Raw genomic sequence first — 22,241 nt, forward strand, 5'->3', positions numbered from 1 at the left:
AGGAGAGGAAGCAGATTCTCTGGTCATTATGTCTGCTCTGCTCCTGGGTGTGATGTCACCACCGCCCACGGAGGAAGCCTCATCACCCCGGCCTCGTCTCCCTCCTCTCCGTCGTCTTCCTCCTCACATAGCCCGGACACCGTCCACACCCCGGAGTCTGAGCTCTGCCGGGCTCTGTTAGGCTCTAGTCTGGGGTAAAACTAGACTTTCACCCGACTTATACACCGAGAACGACCGCCTCCGTTGTTGAGGAGCGGAAAAATATAAAGTTGAGACTGGTACACAGACTAGTGTATAAAGCTGAGACTGGTACACAGACTAGTGTATAAAGCTGAGACTGGTACACAGACTAGTGTATAAAGCTGAGACTGGTACACAGACTAGTGTATAAAGCTGAGACTGGTACACAGGTGGATTAGAGTATAAAGCTGAGCTAGCATGCGGGACATGATAAGGATGTAAAGCTGTCTGAGCACACACCAACAGCAGGGACAGTCACACAGTGCCAGTCTCTTTGGATAAAAGCGTCAAGCATGAATCAATAAATGTAAACTGTTTTAAACACAGCAGCATAATTAACTGGTCCTTAACTGCTGTGTGTGTGTGTGTGTGTGTGTGTGTGTGTGTGTGTGTGTGTGTGTGTGTGTGTGTGTGTGTGTGTGTGTGTGTGTGTGTGTGTGTACTCAGAGCCTTTCAGCCCTCTGAGGACTTCTGTACCAGGGTATCCCAGACCAGCGGACCAGGTGAGCACAGGAACACATGCTCTATCAGACACTAGTTGCTACAGGCTATCGTGTTGATAGTTGTACTTAACACCGATGTAGTGATGGCTCGTTCGCGAACGAATCAGTTTGAACAAACGGCTCTTTAACATGAACGAACCGAGCTGATTCCCCGTTTCAGTTCGTTCACTGACTGTTTAGCGGTGAAGACTCGAGGACTGAGACGTCACGAGAGCCAGCCGGGCAACAACATCCCGATTCTGAACATGAACAGCTAAAAGGAACTTAGTTAATGTTGTGTTGATTGATGACCGTTTGCACCATTGTACGATCGTGATTCGTTTGAACGAGAACGAGGGAGGAGCCGAGTCTGACCGACTCAGTGACTGAGAACCACGATTTACCGCTATCGGAAACGCGATACGAACGAACGATTCCAACGACTCTTCTTGGCGAACTGACCAACGCAAACTGATTCATTCAAACGAATCATGAAATCCACCACTACACTGATGCAGCTAGTCACTCAGGTTGTTATGAGGGGAATGACAAGGGGAATCCGATGGAACCCAAACACTTTCAAAATAAAAGACCCCAAATGAAAGAAACTAAACCTGAGTTTGAGATGTTCAAAAAACACACGGACAGGACAGGACAGGACCCAAGTTAGAGATCACTCCCATGGAAAGTGAAAACCCGAAACGCTTTCAGCCAATCAGAAGAGCCCGTGATGTTCACCTGAGACGGTGCGTTCTGCTGAGAATTCCCATCTCACCATTCCCAGAATGAACCACCACGTGACGTGAGCACCGGTCCCAGTGCTCACACAGAGACCAATCAATACCTTGCCACACACCTTTGAGAGTGTTGATTGACAGCCTGATCAAACAGGTTACTCAGCACTTGGTTTGTGTGGGTGAAGGAACCGTATCCGATTCTTCTCCAAACCACGCTGTGGTTTAAACCAGAAGGCTGCGTAAACCACAACCACGCAAAGCAAGGCATTGTCTGACAAAGCGACACCCGGCTTTCATTTGGAGACACTGCCATCTAGTGGCAGCAGGTAGGATCACCCACTGGATTTAATTCCAAAACTATACTATACATTTGTTGACTGAATCCATAGTGAAACTGAAAACGTTTGTCCATGTGAAACCTTCCTCTGAGTGTCATACTATCTAGATCATTAATGCAGGCTCCAAACAAAGTAAATCTGCTTGCATATAAAACAGAGCTGTGTTAATTCAAAAGCACTTGTGACCTCACAAAATGGGAAATACAATGACTTCAATCGTATATCGAGTTACAGAACTATTGTGAGTAGATGTGTTATTGATTTCTCCATCTGTTCCAGAGATGAACTGATCTAGTTAGGGGGGAGGCTACGCAGGGTCCAGGTGAACTCTGAACAAGTGAGTACAGACATAAAGGGGGTCACAAGAGAGATATGATAGAGAACAGCTTCATTCATTGTTTAACTTGACTAACCAGCTACTCACAGTGGTTCTGCATCCCCGGCCCTGCTGTCCGTCACCAGGTAGACACACCCAAAGCTGCCACGGCCCAACCTCTGCATCACCCCGTATCGCTTAGCAACCAGCCTGCCAGGCGCCACCGCCGCCTGGCTCAACCAATCCGCTTCCAGCTCCTGGAACCTGGGCATTCCTGTGGAAACACACCGTCGTCGCCGTCGTCAGACAAACTCAAGGACCTCCTCTTCTGTCGCCCGGGGGAACGTCAGACCTTGCAAGGCCCGGGTTTAAAGGGCCTTGGAATGAGCAACGTCTGAGGTTTGAGCATCGGGGCAACGCGACGGCTGGATGTCCTTCTGCCTCTGAACACACGCTGGGCTGACCTCAGCAGATGTTTGCAGTCATTGGTCTCACATCTCTGCGTGTGCGTGTGCGAGTGTATGTGCGTGTGTGTGTGTGTCTCTCTGTGCGTGTGTGTCTCTTTGTGCGTGTGTATGTGCGTGTGTGTGTGTGTGTGTGTCTCTGTGTGCGTGTATGTGTGTGTCTGTGCGTGTGTCTGTGTGCGTCTCTCTGTGCGTGTGTGTGTGTGTGTCTGTGTGTGTGTCTGTGTGTTTGTATGTGTGTCTCTTTTTCTTTGTCTGTGTGTGTGTGTGTGTGTGTGTGTGTGTGTGTGTGTGTGTGTGTGTGTGCGCGTTCGTGCATGTGTGTGTCTGTGAACACACAACAGTTAGCGAGTCGCTGCCTTTCAAACTTTCGGTGCTGATTCTTCAACCACAACGACCCCGTCATGCTCATACTCAGGTTAGTGCTCTTCCAGTTGATTCTATCAGAGCTCCCATGTTTACACGACCACATAGACGCAGCATTACATTATTTAGCTTCATTCTATTTCAGCTTGCGTCGGTGAAGGGGGAGAATGTATCTTAGAAAGTTGGAGAACCACTGCTTGAGGTTATTTTGCCCCACGGTCCTCTGCAGCAGAAGACACGTGGGCGGCCCTACAGGTGTCTTCAGCTGACCTAATTAGTGATTAGATGGGAATGAACCACACTGCGGTGCGCAGGTGGACCAGACACACTCTCTCTCTCTATTGGCACGAGAAATATACATTTGCATTGCCAAAGCAGCTGAACAATGGAAGGAAAACGTTAAATACAAAGTATATATATATATATATATATACATATCAGATATTGTACTATAAAGTAAAATGTGTGTTATTATAAAAAAAAAATATCCCTCCCTCTCTCGCCTGTCGACACTCACCTTCCTCCGCGTGTGTTGGTCACTCAGAGGGTTGTTGGTTCCAATCCTCCGACATCAAAACGTGGACCGTCTTCCGTGTTTGTCTCTTGTATCCATGGGTACCAGACCCGTTGCGTTCTGACGTCAGATCGGTTGGCGCTCCGCGAACACGTGGGGGGAGAAATGTCACGTGTGTTCAGGTGTCGGCTGTACCTGTTCTATCAGCGGCATGTTATTGAGTGCAGCAAGGTCCGCCCCCTTTTGAACGGCTCTGGTTTCGGAAGTACCGCCCCCCCTTCTTTTTTTTTTACCGCCCCCTGGTTCCGGAAGTACATTTCCCATTCATTTTCAATGATCCCACAAATTAGTCGTGACCAGAGCCGTATAGACCGAGTCGGCAAGCAAGGAAACGTCACTTCCGGTCAGGGCCGTGGGGGAAAACAAACCGTTTTCCCCATACACACTCATGCAAAAAGGCGGTATTTTAAACCTTTGTCAAACGCTTGTCCGCTGTCATTTCTTGGTTTGAATCACTTGTATATGCTGTCAAAGGGCTATATATTAAAAAAATTATCATGATCGGGTCGATTGTTGTCCGTATATTTTTTTAAAAGTGGATCTTTCACAGTTGGTCTTCCCCCACAGCGTTGAGTCTAGGTGGGTGTTCCCTTGGTCGCCGGCCGGATCTATATCGTAAAAACGCGGCAAGTGTTTGTCTCTTGCTGTCATGTCTTATGTCTTATGTCTTATTCGATTATATCAAGTTTTTTAAGATAAAGCTCTTTGTCAGCACATACAAGTGACTGAAAGTAAGACATGACAGCAAGAGACAAACACTTGCCGCGTTTTTACGATATAGATCCGGCCGGCGACCAAGGGAACACCCACCTAGACTCAACGCTGTGGGGGAAGACCAACTGTGAAAGATCCACTTTTTAAAAAATATACGGACAACAATCGACCCGATCATGATAATTTTTTTAATATATAGCCCTTTGACAGCATATACAAGTGATTCAAACCAAGAAATGACAGCGGACAAGCGTTTGACAAAGGTTTAAAATACCGCCTTTTTGCATGAGTGTGTATGGGGAAAACGGTTTGTTTTCCCCCACGGCCCTGACCGGAAGTGACGTTTCCTTGCTTGCCGACTCGGTCTATGAAGAAAATCTTTATACGGCTCTGGTCGTGACCATAAAAAAAATATTCTGAGGTAAAAGCATATTTGGAAAACGGAATGGGAAAAGGTTAAAGACTGTACATTGTTTTGTGAACGAGTGAAGGAACTAGGCTACTCGTCCCATAAACCATTGCAAACCTTTTCTGACGGCTTCCAAACAAATTCTCATTATTGTAGTGTTTATATTGTTAGAACAAGTTTTATTAATAGCCTATAATATATGTATATATATATGTGTGTGTGTGTGTGTGTGTGTGTGTGTGTGTGTGTGTGTGTGTGTGTGTGTGTGTGTGTGTGTGTGTGTGTGCTTCTACAGCAGCATATACCATCGTAGTATGTTGTATACCTTGGATTCCATCTGCCTAATGTAGAAAACATTTTTAAAAGTTTGTTGAGGCTTTTTTTTTTATTTTATTTTTTTTTTATTTTGTCTGTACAGTAAATATTCTAAAATATAAACGTTATTTATCAATATAGTAATATTTTCCAAAGCTGTATCCAAATGAAAATACATTGTATGCTGAGAAAAAGGGATCTTTTATAGTTGAATAGCCTACTTGAAAGGTCTAATACAGTTCCCCAAAAGCTTGTTCTATGTCTAAATTGGGTTATGCATACCTATAATACCTGTATTTCTATGCAGACGCTTCGCAAAATACTTTCGTTCAATTCTATATGACTTCTGCTATCTTAATAATAGTTTTCGGAGAAGAGAGGACTTCGACACACATGGCAGAAGTCAAAGTTCCTGCTGGGTGTAAGTGAATTATACTTCCCCCTTCTTATAATAGCTCACTGTGGTGAGTGTGATAATCTGCCCCGCATTAACTTATCAGTTTTTAAAATGGCTTCACTTTAACACAGGAGCCACCGATGTTTAGAACATGACAGGTCTTACTGTAGGCCTACATGAGCCATAGACTGTGAAGCTATGATTGTATGAATACTGTAAGCTAACAGACAAACAGGCCCATGAAAGACTGAGCGGCCTTGCCCTCAGGAAACTGAATTGAGAAGTATTTTATTGAAACGTAGCCTAGTCATCAGGATCAGAATGGAGAAGAAGCAGTCTTTACAAACCTCACCGTTACTCAGACAACCTCGCGTATATTCAGAATAAACAACAACATACAATGAACAGAAAAGTCTAATGCATAAAAAGATAAAACACTGAAATCAGCAGAAATAGAACAAGACTCAACCACTAAGTCTGTGAGAGATACCAGACATGATGACGGCAGTGTCCCTTATCTCGTCATGACGGAAGGAAGAGGAGTCGCTGCTTGAGTTTGGTTCAGCGAACGACCTCGCTGTAGACAATCTCATGTTCCGGTCCAGGGGCTGATCTGTCACCAAGAAAACAGACCAGCAAGCCTCAGATTCCCGCCATCATTTCCTAGTAGGCTACAAGTGCCACTGAACTAGTGAACCAGTGAACCTGTTTTAAACATCTTAGCATGTCTTCTTTGAGCTCCACATCGTCTATGCCATTCTGTCAGTTACTCAAATAACATTATAACTTATTTTGAAAAACAGATTTAAAAGCACTAAGTTTTTGCTAGACTACACCAAACAGTTTGTTAAAAATCAACTCTACTCTGAATTCCAGCTCAGGTGCTCTTGAATATCAGGGTGAAGGGGTGTGTGTGTGTGTGTGTGTGTGTGTGTGTGTGTGTGTGTGTGTGTGTGTGTGCGCGTGCGTGCGTGCGTGCGTGCGTGCGTGCGTGCGTGCGTGCGTGCGTGTGGTGGTTTATGTTGCTGGTTGCGTCGGTCACAGCGTCGCTCACTACGACACTCTAAGATAAGACCTGTCCTCGCTTAAAAAAAGCTGCTGTGGTTCGTAACCATGGGGTTAACTCCTCCCCCTCCTTCCTAGAACTCAAAATAACTCATATAATCATCAAATAAATTCATAAAGTCATCATAAATTCACATAGTGACATAACTTGAGCTAAAACGGGGTGTTTAGAAACACTTTACTACCCACACGTTAAATGCTCTTTGGCAGAATTGGTAAAACCAAGTCATTTTTAAAATGCTATTGGTACCAGAGGTAAAGCCAGGGGAGACGATGGTTTGATGGCCCGGGCCGTTCTGGTCCGTTAAGCTTTAGAAACGGTTCATTAGGGATGTTTAAAGGAGCTAGTGTTGGCACTGGTTTCATCAATGAACAAGTACTTCACCCTGATCTGTTTCACTGATTAAAAGATGACATCATCGCGTCTTATTAGTGATGACATTGTTACCGTCTTCTTCATCATCAGAAGGTTACATCGTAACAGGGGGCGGTTACCTTGAGGAGTTGGGTTGGAAGTGGACGGTTGAATAGCAGACTTCCTCTGAAGCTCCCACCACTTCCTGTTCACGGCCCACCTCCTAGCCAGACAGACTGGTGGTCAGACAGACATACTTACACAAACACATGTGTCCATCCATTAACCCACAAACACACACGCACACACACACACACACACACGCACTTTTAGTTTAACCCTTACCTGTTTTTTTTTCTTCTGTGCATGTCTCCTATTTAATAACAAAAAAAAAGACATTAAAGATATGTCCAATAATACAACACCATTTTAATACCAAAGTCAATAGAGATTCAAGAGAGATTTCTATGGATTACTATGAGTTTAGTCTCCAAGGGTAATAATGCCTCAAACATTATCATCTCATTATCATCATTAAAGGTCCCATGACGTGCCACCAGGTGTGAGTGTGATTCGCCGTTACGAGCCGTTTTGAAAATCTGCCCCTTATGACATCACAAGTGGGCGTGTCCACCTAGATGTGTGCTGGATAGATCAGTCCACCAGCCTACCCGGTGGACTGTAGCAAACGTTGCTCATCTATCCAGCGTCCATCTAGGTGGACAGGCCCACTTGTGATGTCATAAGGGGCAGATTTTGAAAACGGCTCGTAACGGCGAATCACACTCACACCTGGCGGCATTCTGCCGTTCTGTTCCGTTTGGCGACACGTTTGATGATGAGCTGTAATCGCAAACCCTTCCCGTTGAGCTCCACAGTGGGCTCCATTCCCTACCCCAGGTTGAACAGATGAGTAGTGCTGGAGTACCTCTTAGCGAAGACAAGCCCAGCCAGGAGGAGAAGGAACGCAGCCGGCAGCACGCCCGACACCACCGACACCGCCAGGGGCCTGGCAGACCTATTCTCTGTAAAACAACACATTTATGTCAGACACATCAGATTGGTTTAGATCACTTTGTAAATGACAGTGAGATGACATTACAACGTGTTGAATACAGTTAGATTAGATTAGATTACATCATTTCAGAAACAATTACATTAGATTACCTCTAAAATGACTTTAGATTCAATTAGATAACGTCAGACTATAATAGACTATATTACATTAGATAATGTCAGGCTATAATAGACTATATTACATTAGATAATGTCAGACTATAACAGACTATATTACATTAGATAATGTCAGGCTATAATAGACTATATTACATTACATAATGTCAGACTATAACAGACTATATTACATTAGATAATGTCAGACTATAATAGACTATATTACGTTACATAATGTCAGACTATAACAGACTATATTACATTACATAATGTCAGACTATAACAGATTATATTACATTAGATGAGGGACCACCCTCATGTGCATTAGTGAATACAGAGGGGCTCACCTTCATCTTCCAACACCATTAGACTCCAAGGCTCAGAGGTTATCTTCCCACTTGAGTCCAGAGAGCAGCTGTAATTCCCTGTGTCGTCATTGGTCAGATCGCTGAGGTGGAGAGCGGGCCCTGTCTCTGATAGGGCGTGGTCATTTCTGTACCAGTGGACGTCCGATTGGTGGAAGGAGCAGGCTGAGATACAGGTGAGTGTGACCTGACCGCCCTCTTTCACCACGTTGTCAGTGACGGAGCTTCTGATCTCCACATCCTCTCCATCTGTTGAAGACACAGTGAGACAGACGTTCTTTTACAAGCTGGACAACTAGAAGTAACACTAACTAGTAACAGTACTAGAAGTAACACTTATTAGTAAGAGTACTAGTAGTAACACTAACTAGTAACAGTACTAGCAGTAACACTTACTAGTAACAGTACTGGTAGTAACACTGACTAGTGACAGTACTAGTAGTAATACTGACTAGTAACAGTACTGGTAGTAACGCTGACTAGTGACAGTACTAGAAGTAACACTGACTAGTAACAGTACTAGTAGTAACACTGACTAGTTACAGTACTAGTAGTAATACTAACTAGTAACAGTACTAGTAGTAACACTGACTAGTGACAGTACTGGTAGTAACACTAACTAGTGACAGTACTAGTAGTAACACTGACTAGTAACAGTACTAGTAGTAACACTTACCAGTGACGTTGACTCTGACTCCTTTCGTTCCGGTGAACCCTCCGCCGTTGGTCTCAAAGCGGAAGCGGTACGTTGCAGCGTCCCGTTTCACCGTCTTGTTGATCTTCAAGGTGCAGTTCCTGACGAGGTCCCCCAGGTACAGGAACCTGCTGTCAGCCCGGACGTTGCTGCTGTCGTACACGTTGGGCTTGTCGAACAGGCAGAACTGACGATCGGGGCACCACAGCACCCGGTTCACCCGGAGCCCCGTGGGGTGGGTGAAGCTGCAGGGGATGGTGGCGGTGGAGCCCTCCACCACGCAGAAGGAGTCAGGGTACTCCACGCCCCAGTCAGGGGCCGCCCCCAGCGGCCCTGGAGGAAGCAGACGGGTGGGGTCACAACAGGGAGCCCGGTTCTATGGGAGGGTGTCATAGACTATGTTACATTAGAATCTAATATAATATAGTCTATTATAGTCTGACATTATCTAAGGATTAGATAATGTCAGACTATAACAGACTATATTACATTAGATAATGTCAGACTATAATAGACTATATTACATTAGATGAGGGACCACCCTCATGTGCATTAGTGAATACAGAGGGGCTCACCTTCATCTTCCAACACCGTTAGACTCCAAGGCTCAGAGGTTATCTGCCCACTGGAGTCCAGAGAGCAGCTGTAATTCCCTGTGTCGCCATTGGTCAGATCGCTGAGGTGGAGGGCGGGGCCTGTCTCTGATAGGGCGTGGCCATTTCTGTACCAGTGGACGTCCGATTGGTGGAAGGAGCAGGCTGAGGTACAGGTGAGTGTGACCTGACCGCCCTCTTTCACCACGTTGTCAGTGACGGAGCTTCTGACCTCCACATCCTCTCCATCTGTTGAAGACACAGTGAGACGGACGTTCTTTACAACTGGACAGATTGACAGCATTTCCCCTGAAGTTAAAGTGGTCATCACTTATAATTGACTATTTTATCACGTCAGTTTGCAGATACAAGGAGTCCTACAATCTGTTGTATTTGCCAACTTCCCTGGCTCTTCCTGATCACGCTCTTTGTGATCGAGTCCCTTTGATCCAAAGCGTCTTCCAGGACATCCAGAAACATCTCATGAGGAGCAGCTGGGTGAGGACATGGTGCTCAAGGTTGACTACAGGAAGCCACTAATCCCTCCCCAATGGGAACCGAGTCTAGTCTCTTCCTATCGTCCTGTTATAACAGTACTAGAAGTTACACTAGGGAAAGTACCATTAATAACACTAACTAGTAACAGTACTGGTAGTAACACTGGCTAGTAACAGTACTGGTAGTAACACTGACTAGTAACAGTACTGGTAGTAACACTGGCTAGTAACAGTACTAGTAGTAACACTGACTAGTAACAGTACTAGTAGTAACACTGACTAGTAACAGTACTAGTAGTAACACTTACCAGTGACGGTGACTCTGACTCCTTTCGTTCCGGTGAACCCTCCGCCGTTGGTCTCAAAGCGGAAGCGGTACGTTGCAGCGTCCCGTTTCATCGTCTTGTTGATTTTCAAGGTGCAGTTCCTGACGCGGCCCCCCAGGTACAGGAACCTGCTGTCAGCCCGGACGTTGCTGCTGTCGTACACGTTGGGCGTCTGGAGCTGGCAGATCTCGTGATTGGGGCACCACACCACCCGGTTCACTCGGAGCCCCGCGGGGTGGGTGAAGCTGCAGGGGATGGTGGCGGTGGAGCCCTCCACCACGCAGAAGGAGTCAGGGTACTCCACGCCCCAGTCAGGGGCCGCCCCCAGCGGCCCTGGAGGAAGCAGACAGTGGGGTCACAACAGGGAGCCCGGTTCTATGGGAGGGCCTCACATGAGGTCACGCACCGCGCATGTAGTGACCTCTCACACATGAGGGGGTCATCGCCTCGGCGGCACTCTGGGAGGCTCTGTTCTGTCTGGTGCACCCTAGTATATCTGTCTATTTCCTAGCCAGTGGAGCCTTGTTTACACCATAAATAAAACAATATAGGGCAGCACAGCTTTCACACTTACCATCGTTATAGCAATAAGTGCGCTATGGTTTGTTGTAAAAGCAGGCTAATTCAGTTATCTTTAAATTAGTAAATGACTAAAGTATTTAGGGGATACATCCTCATCTGAGTTTGTGCAAATGAACCTTTACATAGAACTCGTAGCAACGTGAAGTGTGCATTGTGTACATTAATGTTCCTCATCACAGCGTCCCGCTCCTATCACAGGGATCTAGAATCAGTCTGTTCGGGGTTGTTCAGAATACTGTGCTCGTGTCACATTTTCATGTTCATGTTTTGAATACAGGATAGGTGCGTCCATGTTACAGAAGATGAAATAACGGCCATAGGTCGTAAACAAGCGCATATGGATATATATATCATAACTGGGGGGCGGGGGGATTCGGAAGAAAAAAGTCACCATGGTAATTTCTTAATCAGAATATAGCCTACCCCGAATATAGTCCCTAAGAAATAAAAAAAAACATGAAAAACACAAGATACAATCACTGAATGAGGATTATGACAATAAAAGGCATATTTCTAACTAGAACTGTTATCAAAATGCATTTAATGCCGAAACAAGGTTAATATTTCATTTTCCACTGATGATCAGTAGGCCATGCTTTGTTTTCAGCGGTAGCTGCGTCCTGATCAACCACCACCGCTATATCCTGGCAAGCCCTGAAAGAACTTTCCTGATAACTAACAAACTCAACTTGATAAACAATCACTGAATGAATATTAGTGAAAATAAAAGACACATTTCTTTCTAGAAATGTGATCAAAACCCATTTTAATGCCGGATCTATATCATTATATTGCATCTTCCACTGAGAATATCTCTGCCATGTTGTTCTTCTTTGCTGAGGGAAACTTTGCCCACATAACCAAAATGGTTTGTTGATATATATCGGTTTGTTTACATTTCCACGAGTCACAATCATTTACAACATGTGGAAATTGAATTGTAGACATCTGTAATTGATATTCTTGAGTGAAAAAGGAATTACTGATCTATGATTAAATGAAAGATATCTGGTCATGTTGAAATGTCATTTCCACTAGTGAAAACTAAATCACTACTAGTCAGCCTAACTGATTAAATGTTGAGAGGGCTAGCCATACAGGGTGTGATGTTGATATTGTATTGTGTTGGGTTGTATTTTGTTGTGTTTATATCATATAATATCATATTTAATATCACATCATACAGCATAATATATGATATCATATCGCACACCATATGATATCATATTATATCATATATCATATCTAATTTCATACTTTATGTATCAAGTTTTTTTTGTTTTATGTTTATGTTTTTATGTTTTTTCTTTTATGTTACTAAAACTTTTTGGTTGAGGCCCATTAAGAAAACAATGCATTATCATTATCATCACTACTATTATTATTATTATGATAACATATGGAACGATAAACCGATCAGTGTCCTTCTGTGTCTGTGTCTAGTGGTAGAGTTGAGGTCCAGTAGACTCTAGAAAGAGCTCTAGGTTGAGCCAGCAGGCCGGCTGGATCCAGTTTGAGTAAGGACACGTTCCAGGTAGTAAACAGAAGAAGCATTACAGCTTACCAGCTAGCAGCAGGAGCACAGAGAGGGTCCATGGATTCATCTTCATCTGCTCCGTAGCGTCCTCTCAGTGTCTGCTTATAGCCGTCACTAGGACAGATAAGCTGATTGGTTGATTGTGAAATGCTACAGCAAAATGTCATTACATTTAACTTCCTCCTTTTAGATCACTTCTGCAATAGTCACTACCCTCACTTCACAAGTCCATATATAGCTGCCCTTCTCCCTCTCTCATTGACATGACATGCAATCAACATTTAGTTTCTATTGGCCCAGTAGAACGTCCCTATAGTCCCATTATCAACGTGTTTTATAGGAGTAGTCCCTTTGCTTTGGATTGATCTACAGCTTGGCCCCCATCATAGAAACCATCATTTGAAGTAGAGTTTGACTTTCTATCATTCTATTGAACAACCGTTATGTCTTGATGTAGATCCGGGATAACTTGGTAAACTGGAGCCTGAAGAAGAAACAGGAGGATTCATCAAACGTAGAGACTAGAAGTTAGGGATGCACCATGGGCCCCAATGGACTCGGCCAATCGGCCACAGGTGGAGCATCTCCAGTGTGTATGGATTATTGATCGTTTCATGAACCAAACATCCCGTTGTTGTGTGGATGTGAAGAGGCCCTCGGGGTCAGGAGGAGACACGCTCGAGATTCCTCTTCCTGTCTCGGATTCTGAGTCAACGCGACAGGGTAACGTGAACAATGATCATGTTTAGTGCAACAACTGAGCAGAGTGAGCTAAATGTCTTCTCTGTGACCCCGAGATATTACCTCTCAACCAAGTCTGGGAATTCAAAAGCTGACCTATAAACAAGATATTGTGGACGTTAGTTTACGAGATGTTCTCTGAATACAGGGAACTTTGAATGTTGGTGAGCTGCTGAGCTTGTCTCACACAATCTCTCTCTTATCTCCCACAATCTCTCTCTCTCTCTCTCTCTCTCTCTCTCTCTCTCTCTCTCTCTCTCTCTCTCTCTCTCTCTCTCTCTCTCTCTCTCTCTCTCTCTCTCTCTCTCTCTCTCTCTCGTTCATGGGTTGACCAATGGGCAGAGAGGAGCGGGACTTCAGGTGATAAGGATCAACAGCTCAGTTATATTCATGCCTTGTGGTTTGTGTCTTCGTTGGTTGATTCTCTGCTTCTCAGGTTTGTTGATTCCTGATCCTTTTTGTGTTTCCTCATTCTGTGATAGAAACAGAGTTAAGGCCGGGCGGGCAGTCTGGACCAACAAGCCAGAGAGATGCTACGTAATGAAATGATCCAATCAAAATAAAAGATCCCTCGCTTCAGACTACTTCCTCAAACCTAACCCTAGCCCATCTGAGCCCTGATCCAGGCCTTCAGCCCCGCCCAGCTCCTCCTCCTCTTCCTAAACGTTGTATTAAGCTCTCAAACATTTAGTAGACATTTACATTCACTGACTTAAGAATACAACAATAGAATGCCCATTTGTCACTAGAAAGGTTTTTAAAGTGCATTTTATGTCGAAAATATCTAAAAAAAGACAGAACCCTGACATGCGTGGGCATGGGCACTGTGGGTCATTTGGACGACCGATACAAACCACCTCTTGGCGTTGAGGTTGGAGACCACACTGACACACACACTGTGACCCACACCAGCCCATTCCATTGACCCCCAAATCCTCCTACCCTACCCTGACCCCCAAACACACACTGTCTGGGTGATGGTGTTACTATAGAAACAGTACTGACTGGGTGATGGTGTTACTATAGAAACAGTACTGACTGGGTGATTGTGTTGCTATGGAAACAGTACTGTCTGGGTGATGGTGTTGCTATGGAAACAGTACTATCTGGGTGATGGTGTCGCTATGGAAACGGTACTGTCTGGGTGATGGTGTCGCTATGGAAACAGTACTGACTGGGTGATGGTGTTGCTATGGAAACAGTACTGTCTGGGTGATGGTGTTGCTATGGAAACAGTACTGTCTGGGTGATGGTGTTGCTATGGAAACGGTACTGTCTGGGTGATGGTGTTGCTATGGAAACAGTACTGTCTGGGTGATGGTGTTGCTATGGAAACAGTACTGTCTGGGTGATGGTGTTGCTATGGAAACAGTACTGTCTGGGTGTCTCACCAGGCGAAGTGGGGTTCAGGGAGGGGCTTGCAGAGCAGCAGGTTGAGCTGGGAGGCGTCCTTCAGGCAGGCCTGCCATTGGTTGAAGCTGTGAGCCACGCCTTCACACACACACACACACACACACACACACACGCACATGCACACTCACACACACACACACACACACACACACACACACACACACACAGGTAGGGAGGAAGTAAGTGAGTGAGTGAGTGAGTGATTAAAGTTACATCATGTGCTACCTACCTATGGTCAATCCCTTCCGTCGGTTCAGTTCTCCTTGGACCATGACCATCAGCAGAGCTTCAAGGAGCCTTGACTCAGGGCCGGCCCTCCTCAGCCAGTAGCAGGTCACAGCCACTGGGAGGCGCAGGTGAGCCGGAACTCCCTCCAGCGTCTCTTCCTCCACGCCCAGTGTCTCCAGAAACACCTGCAGCCTCACAGCGCGGTCTGCCTGGGAAGAGGGAACAAACCACATGTCCATCTAAAGGAGGACACGTGGCCGCATAATCATTGGCACACTTGCAAAATTATTTTTTTTCACCACTACAATGCAGCAGCATAATCACTACTACAGATTTTTTTTGCACTTTATTCTGTTTTTTGCAAATGTGTTTCAATTAGATACTGAAAGCAGTGTTCTGAAACGGGATCAATTAATAGTTTTTAAACCTATGTTGTGAGTAATAGAGAAGAAAATATTTAAAATATTGTTGCAAGTGGCCTGTATGCATGGCCTTCACATGGATTTTGAAAAGCTGTACATGTCTTAAAGATATTGATGTGGATGTTTCCAACATTCTCATATAATGTCTGTTTTTTACATTTCTTACAGTGCAAATATATTTTTGAATGAGTTTCTGAAAGCAGTGTTTTGAGATGGCATAATTATAATTTGTTAGCCCATGTTGCAAATATAACAACAAAAAACAACTTAAATGTTGATGCATGATTGTGGACTATATGGAAATAATACAATTACTGGTCTTCTGGAAATGTTTTTGGTCACGGTTTCATAATTCAGCTTAATATTTAATATATTGTTGCTTAAGGCACACTCATTAACGAGAAAATGTCAAACTGGCACTGCGTGTTGAAAAGGTTGCTGACCCCTGAAGGATAACCCAGAGCTCCACTGGCTCCCTCTACAGGTTAAACACTGCTATTGTCATTGTCTGACAGGGCTACCTGTACCCTGCTCCCCTGCTGATTGAAACAGAATTGAATGGGTGTTTACGGAGCCTGCTAGTCTGGTTCTACCAGTCTATCTTGCAGGGCAGCTATCTGCATTTCCTCTGAATTAAAAAACTCAAAGCATCTTTTTTAAATTTGGGTAATTTAAATGTCTTTCTTTTTCTAATCCCTGAACTACTTAATTCAACTAAAATATTAATTACACCAAGGTAGTGCTCAAATAAGTTGACAGTATCAGTTATGTCATCAGTATTATGTTTTAGTTTTTTTTGATAATATCCTGACGTGTATATATATCCCTAACTAATAAATTTATCTGTTTGGAAATCTCCTGAAATAGCCTCGCTCTAGCATCGATTTAGCCTAGCCCTTTTATTTGACTAGGCTTATGCCAGCGTCCTCATTTTTATCCCTCTCTTATTCTATCCATCTCCACCTATCATCTAGCTAAAGCAGTGGGTAGGCCTACCTGGGGCAGAGAGTCCAGCCTCAGTGTCTGAGCTGAGAAACAGAGTTAAGGCCGGGTGGGCGATTTGGAGCAACAAGCCAGAGAGATGCTACATTTAGAAATGATCCAATCAAAATAAAACATCCGCAAAGATGGCCGCCGCGCTCCTCCTAAAGATGGCCGCCCCACTCCTCCTAAAGATGGCCGCCCCACTCCTCCCAAAGACGGCCTCCACACTCCACCTTGGTGGCTTTCTCTGGGCTCCTCAAGACACAGGACACAGGGTGGTGATGTTGGAACCGGTTTATTGCGGAGGTTGAAGTCCATGACACATGAAGACGGTGATCCAGGTGAACAGGTGTGCAGCCCCAGAGTCTCTCAGTCTGACTCAGGCCAGGTGAGGCTGCTGAGGCCGTCACCCTCACAGTCCACAGGGATGTCAAAGCAATTCCCACCAATATGACAAAACAATTATTCTAAAATACAATCACCTTCAACACATTTATCAACATGAAAAATTATACTTTCATCTTTACGTGTACAAATATGTTTCAACTTCAATGTCTTATACGGACAAAGACCTTTTTTAGATGATTTGATTGGTTTTGTTTGAGCACCATTTGGCGAAGACAACCCCAGCTAGGAGGAGAAAGAGAACGGCCAACGCCACGCCCTTCACCACGGCAACCTTCAGGTGGACGGACCTGTGGAATCCTGGAGAACAACACGAGGGATCATCCATGGACGGAGCCTTCATTAGGTTAGACTATCATAGATAATGTTAGACTATTGAAGACTATAAAAGATAATATTAGACTATCATAGATAATGTTAGACTATCATAGACTATCATAGATAATGTTAGACTATCATAGACTATCATAGATAATGTTAGACTATAATAGATAATGTTAGACTATCATATACTATAATGGATAATGTTAGACTATACTAGATAATGTTAGACTATACTAGACTATTCTAAATAATGTTAGACTATAGTAAAATCTATTACATTAGATAATGTCAGACTATAACAGACTATATTACATCAGATAATGTCAGACTATAACAGACTATATTACATTAGATAATGTCAGACTATAACAGACTATATTACATTAGATAATGTCAGACTATAACAGACTATATTACATTAGATGAGGGACCACCCTCATGTGCATTAGTGAATACAGAGGGGCTCACCTTCATCTTCCAACACCGTTAGACTCCAAGGCTCAGAGGTTATCTGCCCACTGGAGTCCAGAGAGCAGCTGTAATTCCCTGTGTCGCCATTGGTCAGATCGCTGAGGTGGAGGGCGGGGCCTGTCTCTGATAGGGCGTGGCCATTTCTGTACCAGTGGACGTCCGATTGGTGGAAGGAGCAGGCTGAGGTACAGGTGAGTGTGACCTGACCGCCCTCTTTCACCACGTTGTCAGTGACGGAGCTTCTGATCTCCACATCTGTTGAAGACACAGTGAGACGGACGGTCTTTACAACTGGACAGATTGACAGCATTTCCCCTGAAGTTAAAGTGGTCATCACTTATAATTGACTATTTTATCACGTCAGTTTGCAGATACAAGGAGTCCTACAATCTGTTGTATTTGCCAACTTCCCTGGCTCTTCCTGATCCCGCTCTTTGTGATCGAGTCCCTTTGATCCAAAGCGTCTTCCAGGACATCCAGAAACATCTCATGAGGAGCAGCTGGGTGAGGACATGGTGCTCAAGGTTGACTACAGGAAGCCACTAATCCCTCCCCAATGGGAACCGAGTCTAGTCTCTTCCTATCGTCCTGTTATAACAGTACTAGAAGTTACACTAGGGAAAGTACCATTAATAACACTAACTAGTAACAGTACTAGAAGTAACACTGGTAACAGTACTAGAAGTAACACTGACTAGTAACAGTACTAGTAGTAACACTAACTAGTAACAGTACTAGTAGTAATACTGACTAGTAACAGTACTAGTAGTAACACTAACTAGTAACAGTACTAGTAGTAATACTGACTAGTAACAGTACTGGTAGTAACACTAACTAGTAACAGTACTAGTAGTAATACTGACTAGTGACAGTACTAGTAGTAACACTGACTAGTAACAGTACTGGTAGTAACACTAACTAGTAACAGTACTAGAAGTAACACTAACTAGTAACAGTACTAGAAGTAACACTGACTAGTAACAGTACTAGTAGTAACACTGACTAGTAACAGTACTAGAAGTAACACTAACTAGTAACAGTACTAGTAGTAACACTAACTAGTAACAGTACTAGTAGTAACACTAACTAGTAACAGTACTAGTAGTAACACTGACTAGTGACAGTAATAGTAGCAACACTGACTAGTAACAGTACTAGTAGTAACACTGACTAGTAACAGTACTAGTAGTAACACTTACCAGTGACGTTGACTCTGACTCCTTTCGTTCCGGTGAACCCTCCGCCGTTGGTCTCCATGCGGAAGCGGTACGTTGCAGCGTCCTGTTTCACCGTCTTGTTGATTTTCAAGGTGCAGTTCCTGACGAGGTCCCCCAGGTACAGGAACCTGCTGTCAGCCCGGACGTTGCTGCTGTCGTACACGTTGGGCACGTAGACCTGGCAGATCAGTTGATTGGGGCACCACACCACCCGGTTCACCCGGAGCCCCGCGGGGTGGGTGAAGCTGCAGGGGATGGTGGCGGTGGAGCCCTCCACCACGCAGAAGGAGTCAGGGTACTCCACGCCCCAGTCAGGGGCCGCCCCCAGCGGCCCTGGAGGAAGCAGACAGTGGGGTCACAACAGGGAGCCCGGTTCTATGGGAGGGTCTCATAGACTATGTTACATTAGAATCTAATATAATATAGTCTATTATAGTCTGACATTATTAGATAATGTCAGACTATAATAGACTATATTACATTAGATAATGTCAGACTATAACAGACTATATTACATTAGATAATGTCAGACTATAATAGACTATATTACCTTAGATAATGTCAGACTATAATAGACTATATTACATTAGATAATGTCAGACTATAACAGACTATATTACATTAGATGAGGGACCACCCTCATGTGCATTAGTGAATACAGAGGGGCTCACCTTCATCTTCCAACACCGTTAGACTCCAAGGCTCAGAGGTTATCTGCCCACTGGAGTCCAGAGAGCAGCTGTAATTCCCTGTGTCGCCATTGGTCAGATCGCTGAGGTGGAGGGCGGGGCCTGTCTCTGATAGGGCGTGGCCATTTCTGTACCAGTGGACGTCCGATTGGTGGAAGGAGCAGGCTGAGGTACAGGTGAGTGTGACCTGACCGCCCTCTTTCACCACGTTGTCAGTGACGGAGCTTCTGACCTCCACATCTGTTGAAGACACAGTGAGATGGACGTTCTTTACAACTGGACAGATTGACAGCATTTCCCCTGAAGTTAAAGTGGTCATCACTTATAATTGACTATTTTATCACGTCAGTTTGCAGATACAAGGAGTCCTACAATCTGTTGTATTTGCCAACTTCCCTGGCTCTTCCTGATCACGCTCTTTGTGATCGAGTCCCTTTGATCCAAAGCGTCTTCCAGGACATCCAGAAACATCTCATGAGGAGCAGCTGGGTGAGGACATGGTGCTCAAGGTTGACTACAGGAAGCCACTAATCCCTCCCCAATGGGAACCGAGTCTAGTCTCTTCCTATCGTCCTATTATAACAGTACTAGAAGTTACACTAGGGAAAGTACCATTAATAACACTAACTAGTAACAGTACTAGAAGTAACACTGGTAACAGTACTAGAAGTAACACTGACTAGTAACAGTACTAGTAGTAACACTAACTAGTAACAGTACTAGTAGTAATACTGACTAGTAACAGTACTAGTAGTAACACTAACTAGTAACAGTACTAGTAGTAATACTGACTAGTAACAGTACTGGTAGTAACACTAACTAGTAACAGTACTAGTAGTAATACTGACTAGTGACAGTACTAGTAGTAACACTGACTAGTAACAGTACTGGTAGTAACACTAACTAGTAACAGTACTAGAAGTAACACTAACTAGTAACAGTACTAGAAGTAACACTGACTAGTAACAGTACTACTAGTAACACTGACTAGTAACAGTACTAGAAGTAACACTAACTAGTAACAGTACTAGTAGTAACACTAACTAGTAACAGTACTAGTAGTAACACTAACTAGTAACAGTACTAGTAGTAACACTGACTAGTGACAGTAATAGTAGCAACACTGACTAGTAACAGTACTAGTAGTAACACTGACTAGTAACAGTACTAGTAGTAACACTGACTAGTAACAGTACTAGTAGTAACACTTACCAGTAACAGTGACTCTGACTCCTTTCGTTCCGGTGAACCCTCTTCCTGTGCCGTTGGTCTCAAAGCGGAAGCGGTACGTTGCAGCGTCCCGTTTCATCGTCTTGTTGATCTTCAAGGTGCAGTTCCCGACGCGGTCCCCCAGGTACAGGAACCTGCTGTCAGCCCGGACTTTGCTGCTGTCGTACACGTTGGGCGTGAAGCCTTGGCAGATCTCGTGATTGGGGCACCACACCACCCGGTTCACCCGGAGCCCCGCGGGGGGGGTGAAGCTGCAGGGGATGGTGGCGGTGGAGCCCTCCACCACGCAGAAGGAGTCAGGGTACTCCATGCCCCAGTCAGGGTCCGCCCCCAGCGGCCCTGGAGGAAGCAGACAGTGGGGTCACAACAGGGAGCCCGGTTCTATGGGAGGGTCTCACATAGACGCACCGCGCCGCGTGCAATCAACATGTTTTTAGGCTTCAGTGAACTATGCTATTGCTTTTATATATAAATAAACAACAGTTCAAGTTAGGCGCGGAGTGATACTGAATGGGCGTCATAGCTGTGTGTATACGCTCAATATACAACAGTTGGGAACCAATCAGATCGCTTGATTTAAGCCACCCGTTTTATAATATCATGTTTTATATCACATCAAACAGCATAATATATGATGATATATCGCACACCATATGATATCATATTATATCATATATCATAAAGCATAATCAATTATATGATATATCGTGTCTAATTTCTCACTTTTGATATCAAGTTTATTTATTTTATGTTATGAAAGCTTTTTGGGTGAGGCCCATTAAGAAAACAATGCATTATCATTATCATCACTACTATTATTATTATTATGATAACATATGGAACGATAAACCGATCAGTGTCCTTCTGTGTCTGTGTCTAGTGGTAGAGTTGAGGTCCAGTAGACTCTAGAAAGAGCTCTAGGTTGAGCCAGCAGGCCGGCTGGATCCAGTTTGAGTACGGACATGTTCCAGGTAGTAAACAGAAGAAGCATTACAGCTTACCAGCTAGCAGCAGGAGCACAGAGAGGGTCCATGGATTCATCTTCATCTGCTCCGTAGCGTCCTCTCAGTGTCTGCTTATAGCCGTCACTAGGGCAGGGCGAGGGATGATTGGTTGATTGTGAAAGGCTACAGTAATAGTCTTCACATTTAACTTCCTCCTTTTAGATATTCTCTGCAATAACCACTAACTTCTGTTCACATCGCTTTAAAGTCCATATATAGCTGCCCTTCTCTCTATCTCATTGACATGACATGCAATACGTGCTCGAGATTCCTCTTCCTGTCTCGGATTCTGAGTCAACGCGACAGGGTAACGTGAACACTGACCATGTTTAGTGCAACAACTGAGCAGAGTGAGCTAAATGTCTTCTCTGTGACCCTGAGATATTACCTCTCAACCAAGTCTGGGAACTCAAAAGCTGACCTATAAACAAGATATTGTGGACGTTAGTTTACGAGATTACTCTGAAGACAGGGAACTTTGAATGTTGGTGCGCTGCTGAGCTTATCTCCCACAATCTCTCTCTCTCGTTCATGGGTTGACCAATGGGCAGAGAGGAGCGGGACTTCAGGTGAT

At 44.4% G+C, this 22,241-nt stretch overlaps 3 protein-coding genes across 3 annotated transcripts in view; all 3 read right to left on the bottom strand.

The window, feature by feature from the left end:
* Positions 1-2,381, bottom strand: part of nek11 (NIMA-related kinase 11) — a gene marked incomplete at its 3' end in the record, with an annotated part of 15,163 nt that extends 12,782 nt beyond the window's left edge. The window contains 1 exon segment of the mRNA XM_084471105.1: positions 2,222-2,381. Coding sequence (XP_084327231.1) covers positions 2,222-2,298 — 77 coding nt within the window. The 5' untranslated portion in view covers positions 2,299-2,381.
* Positions 2,382-5,625: 3,244 nt separating this feature from the next.
* Positions 5,626-12,722, bottom strand: LOC311351044 (cell adhesion molecule CEACAM1-like). The gene is made up of 9 exons (XM_084471124.1): positions 12,560-12,722; positions 10,403-10,841; positions 9,580-9,846; positions 8,987-9,337; positions 8,293-8,559; positions 7,701-7,797; positions 7,118-7,145; positions 6,913-6,995; positions 5,626-5,965 (listed from the first exon to the last, which is right to left on the bottom strand). The coding sequence occupies exons 2-9, from the start codon at positions 10,491-10,493 to the stop codon at positions 5,914-5,916; spliced, it is 1,236 nt and encodes a 411-aa protein (XP_084327250.1). The 5' UTR covers positions 10,494-10,841; positions 12,560-12,722; the 3' UTR covers positions 5,626-5,913.
* Positions 12,723-16,607: 3,885 nt separating this feature from the next.
* Positions 16,608-21,710, bottom strand: LOC311351024 (B-cell receptor CD22-like; the record flags this gene model as incomplete). The annotated part of the gene is made up of 6 exons (XM_084471106.1): positions 16,608-17,032; positions 17,525-17,782; positions 18,721-19,077; positions 19,416-19,673; positions 20,646-21,002; positions 21,665-21,710. 6 exons carry the CDS (start codon positions 21,708-21,710, stop codon positions 16,905-16,907), a joined length of 1,404 nt encoding a protein of 467 aa, XP_084327232.1. The 3' UTR covers positions 16,608-16,904.
* Between the last annotated feature and the right edge of the window lie 531 nt (positions 21,711-22,241).

This window comes from Micromesistius poutassou (genome assembly GCF_964030765.1).
Source record: "Micromesistius poutassou genome assembly, chromosome: 8".
In the NCBI taxonomy this organism is placed as follows: domain Eukaryota; kingdom Metazoa; phylum Chordata; class Actinopteri; order Gadiformes; family Gadidae; genus Micromesistius; species Micromesistius poutassou.

What these genes read in the sequence shown, in the direction of transcription:
- LOC311351044 (XM_084471124.1), bottom strand. Translation starts at nt 10,493, where the DNA reads ATGAAACGGGACGCTGCAACGTACCGCTTCCGCTTTGAGACCAACGGC. An exon ending in AACGGTGTTGGAAGATGAAG is followed by an intron (nt 9,338 to 9,579) that starts GTGAGCCCCTCT and finishes TGCTTCCTCCAG; the next exon opens with GGCCGCTGGGGGCGGCCCCT. An exon ending in AGTCAGAGTCAACGTCACTG is followed by an intron (nt 8,560 to 8,986) that starts GTAAGTGTTACT and finishes TGTCTTCAACAG; the next exon opens with ATGGAGAGGATGTGGAGATC.